Below are 10470 nucleotides of genomic sequence, written 5' to 3'. Positions count from 1 at the left end.
TTGACCAGGATGGTCTCGATCTCTTGACCTCATGATCCACCCGCCTCGGCCTCCTAAAGTGCTGGGATTACAAGCATGAGCCACCGTGCCCAGCCTATAAAGAAATATTTCATAGCTATCAAATTGACAAAAATCAAAGTTTTATATGTATACCAATATCAAATATTGATGAGAAGACAGACAAAAGGTACTCTCATAAAACTTGTGTATATATAAGTTGGTATGACCACTTTGGAGATAAATAGGCATTTTCTTTGTTTGTTGTTTCTGAGAGTCTTGCTCTGTTGCCCAGGCTGGAGTGCAGTGGTGCCAACACCTCTCACTGCAACATTGACCTCCCAGGCTCAAGCAATCCTCCCACCGAGCCTCCCAAATAGCTGGGACCACAGGTGCACACCATCATGCCCAGCTAATTTTTAATGTGTTTTGTATAGATGGGGGTCTCACTATATTGCCCAGGCTGGTCTCGGACTCCTGGGCTCAAGTGATCCTCCTGCCTCAGCCTCCCAAGGTGCTGGGATTATAGGCCTGAGCCACCATGCCCAGCCTAATTTGGCACTGTCTAGTAAAGTTGGAGACACACACACCCTGCCACATACATACAGTCTTTTTCAAGTAGAAACATAAGCTCCACAGAAAAGGATTCAAGTGACTGTTTCCTCAGTTCTCCCAAGGATGGTATAAAGTTAAAATCTGTGGTGTGCTAGCAAATGTTTAACAACCGGCAAGGGGGTAGGGAAGGAAGCTTTTATTTGTAGCACTTGCTGATTTCTATGGTATAAATACCCACACCATGGCTGATTTCAAGCCTCCCAACTGAACTCATGAATTAGGAAGAAATTAGCACATTCATTCTTAGGAGTGGCTATCAATTTCCAGCTCCAGCTCAACATTTCAACCATTCCAGACTTACAGGACAGAAGTTAAGTCATTACCCTACAAAGGATCCCTTAGGAGATTGGGGCTTAATTCTCTCGAAGAATTCTGGATAAGAAGGGCTAAGTCTAGAATCTAGAGAAACTCTTGTTTTTATCCCCATGGAGACACAGGAGAAGAATCTATGTGGCAGTATTGCTTGTAATAGCAAGATATTGTAAGCAACCTGAAAGGTCATCAAGATGATACACCTGAAAACTATAGCAGTTAAAAAGAACTAAATGTCTTTCCAGCACCGGCCCCAGCCCCTATAGCTGCCGGGATGTTGATGCCTAATAATAACCGGATTGCCATTTATGAGCTCCTTTTTAAGGAGGGAGTCATGGTGGCCAAGAAGGATGTCCACATGCCTAAGCACCCGGAGCTGGCAGACAAGAATGTGCCCAACCTTCACGTCATCAAGGCCATGCAGTCGCTCAAGTCCTGAGGCTATATGAAGGAACAGTTTGCCTGGAGGCATTTCTACTGGTACTTTACCAATGAGGGCATCCAGTATCTCCGTGATTACCTTCATCTGCCCCCTGAGATTGTGCCTGCCACCCTACACCACAGCAGTCCAGAGACTGGCAGGCCTCGGCCTAAAGGTCTGGGGGGTGGGCGACCTGCAACACTCACAAGAGGTGAAGCCCACAGAGATACCTACAGATGGAGTGCTGTACCCCCTGGTGTGGACAAGAAAGCCAAGGCTGGGTGGGGCTGGGTCAGCATTCGAATTCCAGTTCAGAGGTGGATTTGGTCGTGGACATGGTCAGCTACCTCAGCAAAATTGGAGAGGATTATTTTGCATTGCATAAACTTATAGCCAAAAAAAAAAAAAAACTTTAAGAAAAAAAAAGAACTAAAGGTACTATGTATCAACAGAGTACAAAGTTATCAACAAAGTTTGTATATTTTGATCTCAAAGTATACAAAATATACAATTATATCTCAAGAACAAATATTGAGTAAAATAAAGCAAGTTATAAAATATATACAATATTTATATAAAATACTTTTAAACATGGAAAACATTGTATATATAAATACATATATGTATGCAATTACAGAAAACAGATTAAAACATTAGAGAAAATAGTTACCTCTGGTAACAGGAAGAGGGTAATGGAATCAGGGAGAGACACACAGGTGATTTTTTTTTAAAGTAGACAATCAAAAGCAAATAAATATATTTTAATTGTTTCATTGTTTCAGAATATAATAAGTTAAAGAAATATATTTTCTTTTCTTTCTTATGATTCCCATGAAGCAGAACTGTGTAAGATTTTTTTTCCCTACAACTTCTAGCACCTGTTAATAAATACTGAACAATATTTGTATTGCAAAAATTCATTTATTCCCCATATTTCAGTAATAAACAATTTACTCCTCTCATTCTTTCTGATATATTATCCTTCTTGCTCTCTCTTAATATTAGACTGTAAAAGCCAATGATAATCCTAAATCAAACTAAAGTTCTTCAACAGGAAACCCAGTTGATAGCCCAAGTATAAAAGAATAAGTGGTTTAAAGCCTGTTTTGGGTATATTTCTTACCTGCCAGGCAAACTTCTACCATGCTAACAAGGATAAATCTTTCTCACAAAATATGGAAGACTTCTTGCTACTTCCTTAAAATGACAAAGAACTCGGCACTAAAAGTGAAATCTTATTTTTCTTTTTTAAGCAAGAAACAGAAACACAGTTTCCCCATCAAATATCTTTCACTAGGTGTTCAGGTGAACCACCAAGTGCTATGCCAAACACATTGCTCATTTTTACTACGATTCTTCTTATTGGGGATTCTGACCTTTGGGAACACAATGTTTCAGTGCATGTGTAGTGTGACTTTTTTTCAGAGAGATTGTCTTGAAGTAAGTCTATGTTTTAAGTACACACTTTTCTGCAAGCTAGCAGGCATTCTGAAGCTAGGTGGTTCTAAATAAAGAACTCTAGTCAACAACAGGAAATAACTCCCACAGAAAAAAGGGGCAGAATACAAACTCTCACCAACTCTTGTACACAGCTCACAACGGTCTTTTGTTCCATGCACATTAAGCCTGAAATCTTTACTTTTCAGAGCATGTTGGGGCCTTCGCAGAGAAACATTTCTTTTCCTTTTGCTGGTGTCCTTGCCTTCTTTCCTCTGAGCAAGTTAACCTTATAACTAACTGCTTACTATGAGATAGCAGATAAGAAAACAGAACAGTTTGTATTTTAACACGTTTTTTCTTAATGGAACTTCTCAAGAAAAAAAAAGTTTTGGTTTAAAAACTCACTTTTCCATGTAATATATGTGACACTATGTAGACACACACATATATGTACCAAAGGAGTAGGTTCACGTGCAGTATATGTTTCTAAATCTATCAACAAGGATGCATCACATTAACCCATAAATCTAGATTGTGGGTTGTCAACACTCTACCAGTGATCAGCAAATCAATGCAACTAGAAGGCAAATTTATATTCTCTTCAAATGTTCCTGTCTTGAGTCTTCAGAAAAAGAGGAAGAACTATCTAGATCCCAAGCCAACCAAACAGACATTTGGATGGTAGTATTCAAAGTCAAAGTGACAGCTATTAGAACAGACTGGTGGCATTCAACTACAACACAGCACAGGTGCTCCTGACAAGGGAATGAGACTGAGAAAAAAAGCTTAAACGTGACTGAAGATTGGTATTTCTTCCCTCTCTTGTACATTCAGTCTTACCCTCACTACTGGCTCCTTCTTGCAATCAACAAATTACATATTCAATGCATTCTATCTTCATTTTTAAAACAGGAATCAATCCTCCCCATGTTTAATGCTGCAGGAATGCTGCTGGTAGTTACTTCTGTCTATCCACAGCTTTATTCTTCCTCCTGCTTCCTCTGCCTACTGCAGGACAACTCTACTGACCATCCCACAAGCAGGCAACAGTGACCCCTAAATGCCATGGCCAATGGACACTTCTCAGTTCCTCATACTACTTAGCCTCTCTGTGGCATCTAACACCACTGACCACCTCAAAAGGTTTCCTTCCAGTTGAACTGTAGTCTCCTGGTCCTTACCTCCTTGGCCACTTACAGTTTCCTTTGTTGGCTCCTCTTCCTCTGCTCTCTCTATAAACCTGTAGTTTTAAACTTAAACAAACAAACAAAAAACAAAACAAAACTTCTGGCTGCAGTTTGGAGCCAGAGAGGGGTAAAGCACTGTTCTGGGGGATGGGGATGGAGATGGCCATGGTTCATTTCGGCGCTGGGAGTGGATATGGGAATGGTTGATTAAAATACTAGAATCATAGAAATTTAGGAAAGTGTTTTGAAAAACTATTTCCCATTTAATAATCCAAGTTACATAGTTAACTATGTAAATATCAGTATTCCCTGTGGTTTTGTCTTGCCCCTTTTCTCTTCTCATCCTAGAAACTCTCCCTAGGCAATCTCACCCATTCTCAGGGCACCTATATGCTAATGACTCACAAATCATTAACTACATTCCAGATCTTTCTCTCTGTGCTCCAGATGTGACCTTTTTATATAGGAAGACCATGCAGCCCAGTTTATAAGGGTCATTCCTGGTATATGCTCATTATCCTGGCATAATTATTAATAGCATCCTGTGTCAATTTCAAAAAGGTCCTGGTTTGAATGATAAAAGCATATAGTTAACCTATTCATGTCCCGTTGTCTATCAGACATCTCCACTGAGTATCATAAAGGCATCTCCAACTCACAGCACATATAAAGTTGTCCTGATCATATTCTCCTTAAATTGCCCCCTACATTCCAAATGCCTAAATATAGTTAAGGCACAACATCCACCTGGAGTCTCCGTTGGAAATCTCAGATTCAAAGCATCTTCCGTCTCTCTTACGCTCACATTCATCAAGACACAATCTTCCCTCTTACATATTTTCCATATATGTTCCATTTATCCCACCACTCCCCTAGTCAATAACCTAGTTATCTTTCACTTTGATTATGGCAACAATCTGTCTCCTAATTTCCAGTCTCGAATATTCTCCTTGAATCCATCCACATGACTTCCTGTATGACAGGTAAGATGGTAGGTCTGAGAAATACAAAATGAACAAGAGATGCCCCCACCCAGTTCAGGGGGAAGATTAACTTATCATTGTGATGCAATGCACTACGTGGTATAACAGATATGCACAGGATGACAATGGACATACACAATGGACACACACAGAGCCTGGCCAGTGTGGAATTAGGCCAGGAAGTGGATTTTAGGGTAAACAGGAATTAGTCAAGGTCATTAAAGGCAGATGGAACAGGTTTGAATGATAAAAGCATATAATTAACCCACAAAGCTGAAGTACAAATTTTAGGCAGGGAGTGGCAATACATAACACTAGAGAGTTTGATGAGCAAAGATAGGGAGGTGAGAAATAGCATGAGATGTGTGTACAGAGCTGAAGTATAAATTTTAGGCAGGGAGTAGCAATACATAACACTAGAGAGTTTGGCTGGGGCCAGTCTAGGAAGGTCTTGGAGGCAATACTGAGTATGGCCTTTATATTCTGAAGTCATTAAAAGATCTTTCATGGGCAAATGGCATGATGTGATTTTCATTTCAGGAAGTTAACTCCCCATTTATTCTTGAGATTTACTGAATGATTCTAAAATTTATTTAGAAAAACCAACAAATAAGGAAAAACAAAATTTAAAAGAAGATATTAAAACATATTTAAAAACAATAATTAAGGATTAGATTCTGGCAAAATGTAAATGAATCCGAACCGAAACACCTGAAACAGGCTTTAGTAAAAAGAGTTAGTATATGCTAAAGACACATTCTTGTTAGTGAGATAAGGAAGGCATGTGTAATGAATGGTTTATTATTTAGGGAGGAAAAATGAACATTAGATCCTTGCCTCATACAATATGATAAAACAACAGAGATTAAAGAATAACATTAAAAAACATAAACATAAGAGAACTAAAAGAAATTACCAGTGAATAATTGATCTTAGAGGTAGATAAGACCTTTCCAAACATAAAGCAAAAGAGCCATAAAGATAAAACTGACTACATTAAAAAAAACTATATAACAAAAAACAACATGAGCAATTTTTTTTTTTAATGACAAACCAGGAAAAGTAACTGCAACACAGATAAGAAAGACTTAGTAACTTTAAACCTAAAGAGGTCTTATGAATCAATTAGAAAACCACCAATACTAAATTAAAAAACACTAAAACAAAATTTTATAAATGAGCAAAGGACATAAACTCACCATCACCAAGAGGAAAAATCATGAAAAAGCAATACAAATTTAAAACAACTGTAATTTTCACATACTAAGCTGGCTAAAGTTGTTTTAAAGCTGATAACAATGTGAGGGTACAGTGGACAGGTTGTCTTACAGTTACTGATGTGAATATAAATTGATTCAACCTTGTGAGAGACAGAGTTTTGGTGATGTGTATCAAGAACCTTTTGCTGGGCACAGTGGCTCAGACCTGTAATCCCAGCACTTTGGGAGGCTGAGGGGGCCAGATCACGAGGTCAGGAGTTTGAGACCAGCCTGGCTAACATAGTGAAACCTCATCTCTACTAAAAATACAAAAATTAGCTGGGCACGGTGGTGGTAGCCTACTCAGGAGGCTGAGGCAGGAGAATCACTTGAACCCCAGAGGCAGAGGTTACAGTGAGCTGAGATTGCGCCACTGCACTCACTCCAGCCTGTGCGACAGAGTGAACCTCTGTCTCAAAAAAAAAAAAAAAAAAAAAAAAAGGAGAAGAGAGAGAGAGAGATAGTCTTGCTCTGTCACCCAGGCTGGAGTGCAATGGCACGATCTTGGCTCACTGCAGCCTCTACCTCCCAGGTTAAAGCAATTCTCCTGCCTCATTACAGGTGCATGCCATCAAGTGCAGAAAATTTTTGTATTTTTAGTAGAGATGGAATTTCACCACGTTGGCCAGGCTGTTCTCAAACTCATGACCCCAGGTGATCCATTTACCTCGACCTCCCAAAGTGCTAGGATTACAGGCGTGAGCCACTGTGCCCGGCCTAACTATGTTCTAGTTTTAGGAGCTGGAATATGGCTGCAAACAAAACACAAAATCCCTGTTTTCATGAATCTTACATTCAGGATGGTGGGAGAAAGTGGAATAAATTCACAAATTATATGGTATATTAGAGATTAAGTGCTATGGAAGAAATAAAGAGGAAAAGAAGATGGGGAATGTGTGTTTGGGTGTATGTGTGTGGGGCAGGGCTGCAATTTTAAAGAGGTGGTTGAATGTACCTCGATAAAAAAATGACATTTGGGTATAGATCAGAGGGAGATGAGGAATGCAAGTCAAACAGTTACCTGGTAGAAAAGCTTTCACGGCAGCAAAGGGAACAGCACGAGCAAGCAGGATGTGAGAGTGGAGTGTGCCTGTGGGCTTGAGGATGTCAATGTGGAAGAGAGGAGTCAGTAAAAGGGGGTGTGGAAGGAGAGGAGGTATGGGAATGGGAGAAGGGCAGGTTGTGGAGGGCCATATAAGCCAATGCAATGATGGTGGCTTTCATCCTGAATCAGATGGGAAGTAAATACTGCACTACCCTAAACCCCTACTGATTATTCTCAATCCAATGTCCCATGGTCCTATAAAAACAATAGTCAGGTCACTCTCCTCTCAAAACCCTCCAATGATGGTGACTGGGTCATAATGATTGGTGATTTGTTTAGTTGCTTTGAGTCTGTAATCTCTTCAAGCGTGCCAACAATTCTAATATTTGAAAATGTGCTCCCAACACAAACCAATGGAGAACCCCTGGGTTGGTGTCACGGTTAGGAGCTTGAGCTTTAGAGTTAAGGTAGATTTATCACTATGAGCTTTCCACTTATGGACCTTGGGTACATTTCTCAATCTCTAATTCTCACTGTAAAAAAGGGAAATAGGCCAGGCACAGGGCTCACGCCTGTAATCCCAGCACTATGGGAGGCTGAGGTGGGTGGATCATGAGGTCAGGAGTTTGAAATCAGCCTTGTCAACATGGTGAAACCGTCTCCACTAAAAATACAAAAAAATTAGCCAGGCATGGTGATAGGTGCCTGTAATCCCAGCTACTCAGGAGGCTGAGGCAGGAGATTCGCTTGAACCCAGGAAGTGGAGGTTGCAGTGAGCTGAGACCACACCACTGCACTACAGCCTGGGCAGCAGAGCAAGACTCTGTCTCAAAATAAATACATTAAATAAATGAATAAATAAATAAAGGGAAATTACCCAACCCATGGAGTTGTAAAGATAAATAAATTATTGCTTTCTTTTTCCAAAATGACAGGAGCCATTTTATTATTTTAATTTTTCATAGAGACAGGTCTCACTTTGTTGCCTAGACTGGTCTCAAACTCCTGGTTTTAAGCAATCTTCCTGCCTTGGACTCCCAAAGTGCTGGGATTACAGGAGTGAGCCACCAGCCTGAGATATTTTAAAAGGTACAAGGACCTGACACGAAACACCCATGTTGGAGGAGAAAGACAACAGTAAGATGAAAGGTAGGTGTTGCTGGAGGGGTGCATGCGTTTCCAAGAGGAAAAGGAAGACAGAATAATGTTCTGAGATATCATGTGAGGTTTCTTGCTGTCTAGCCTCCTGTGCAGTTAGAGGTGGCCAGGTGCTGCAGTTCTGGCTAGTCAGGTGTAAGGGAAAGTCTGCTGGAAGTTCTGGGAAGGAATCTGCTTTCTGGTAGCCATCTGTGACCATGATGTAACAAGAATAAGGGTAAAGCTGGGCATAGTGGCTCACACCCATAATCCCAGCACTTTGGGAGGCCAAGGGCAGGAGGATCACTTGAGCCCAGGAGTTCAAGACCAGTCTGGGCAATATAGTGAGACCTCATCTCTACTAAAAATAACTTTTAAAAATTAGCCAGGTGTGGTGGTGTGCACCGGTAGTCCCAGCTACTTGGGAGGTTGAGGCAGAAAAATCCCTTGAGCCCAGGAGGTTGAGGCTGCAGTGAGCTGTCATTATGCCACTGCCCTCCAACCTGGGTGACAGACAAACAAAATAAAACAAACAAAACTCAAAACAAACAAACAAAAAAAGAGGATAAGGTAAAAGCCCAGCACACTGAGGGGAGTAGAGCAGAGGTCCTGGTGGGGCCTGGGTCCTTGACATCTCCACCCCACCCCCGCCATGCTGGGATGACCGACCTCTAGACATCTGAGAGAAACAGTAAACGGCCCTGTGGTTATTTTGCAACTCTGCAGATGCCGGCCAAAGGGCTAAAAACCACAGGCCACTAACTCACCTAAGGACTAGTTTAAATACAGCTCCCTAAACCTCACCACTCTAGTAAAACTTTATCTCTGTGGGAGGGGCTTAAGAATCTGCATTTTATACTTCCTAGCTGTACTGGTTTCCTATTGTTGCTCTAACAAATTATCATAACCTTAGTGGGTTAAAATGACACAAATTTATTCTCATATATTTCTGGAGATCAGAAGACTAAAATCAAGGTTTAGAGAGGGCTGGCATTCTTCCAGAGGCTTCAGGGGAGGCCCTCTTTCATGTCTTTTCCAGGTTCTAGGGCCTGCCTTGCATTCATACCTTGGCTCATACCCCTTCCTGCTTCTTTAGAGCACATCATTCCAACCCTTGCTTCCATTATCCCATCTCCTTCTGCACTTGACGCTCCTACCCGACTCTTAAAAGGACCCCTGTAATTATACAGAGCCCAGCCAGATAATCCAGGATAATCTCCCCATCTTAAGAACGTTAATTACATTTGCAAAGTCTCTTTTGCCATGTAAGGTAATACAGGGAGCATTACTCTGACTACCACACCAGCTGATTATGGAACCACTGAAAATCAGATTTAAGCCACTGTTGGTTGGCTTTTCTGTAATCTGCAGGTGAAAACATCTTAATAAACCACTTACTGGTGATAAAAATTTTAACCTAGCAGTTCTCAGTGGGAGCAGAAGTGGGGGATGAGGGGACACAGGAAAAGGTCTTTGAAAGCTATGCACATCAGTATCACTTAGGATCCTTTTTCAAAATATACGTATCTGGGTCCTGCCCCAGACCCATGGAATTGGGACACCCTGGTATATATAGGTGAACAAACTTCCCTGGGAGATTCAGCTGCAATCCCCAGCTAAGATCCACTGAATAACCTCCAGCTATGCCTTAGCTTTCTTATCTGTAAAATACTAAAATATGTCCTGCCTCTCTCTCATGATTTTGAGGAGATCAAAGTAGGCAAAGTATACACAAGCACTTTGTAATTATAAAGAGCTATGTAAGTATAACTGGTGATTGGCCGGGAATAGTGGCTCACGCCTGTAATTCCAGCTTTAGGAGGTCAAGGCTGGTGGATCACTTGAGATCAGGAGTTCAAGACCAGCTTGGCCAACATGGTGAAACCCCGTCTCTACTAAAATGCAAAAATTAGCCAGGCATGGTGGTGCATGCCTATAATCCCAGCTACTTGGGAAGCTGAGGCAGGAGAATTACTTGAACCCGGGAGGCAGAGATCACAGTGAGCTGAGATCATGCCACCACACTCCAGCCTGGGTGACAGAGTAAGACTCCATCTCAATAAATAAATAGATA

The 10470-nt window shown here is 41.1% G+C and overlaps 1 protein-coding gene and 1 pseudogene across 2 annotated transcripts in view; one reads left to right on the top strand and one right to left on the bottom strand.

Moving 5' to 3' along the window:
- Nucleotides 1–10470, bottom strand: part of SERTAD2 (SERTA domain containing 2) — a 121169-nt gene that overhangs the window by 33090 nt on the left and 77609 nt on the right. Inside the window, exon 1 of one of the 2 annotated variants that reach the window (XM_017522136.1) lies at nt 936–1142. The exons of the other annotated variant lie outside the window; for it this stretch is intronic. Coding sequence (XP_017377625.1) covers nt 936–1114 — 179 coding nt within the window. The 5' untranslated portion in view covers nt 1115–1142. Of the gene's footprint in view, nt 1–935; nt 1143–10470 lie in introns of those variants that run through there. 2 annotated transcript variants of the gene reach the window in all.
- Nucleotides 1180–1740, top strand: LOC108299708 (annotated as a pseudogene).

This window comes from Cebus imitator, unplaced genomic scaffold, assembly GCF_001604975.1.
Source record: "Cebus imitator isolate Cc_AM_T3 unplaced genomic scaffold, Cebus_imitator-1.0 Scaffold23, whole genome shotgun sequence".
NCBI lineage: Eukaryota > Metazoa > Chordata > Mammalia > Primates > Cebidae > Cebus > Cebus imitator.
This window is presented reverse-complemented; position numbering and strand designations above follow the sequence as displayed.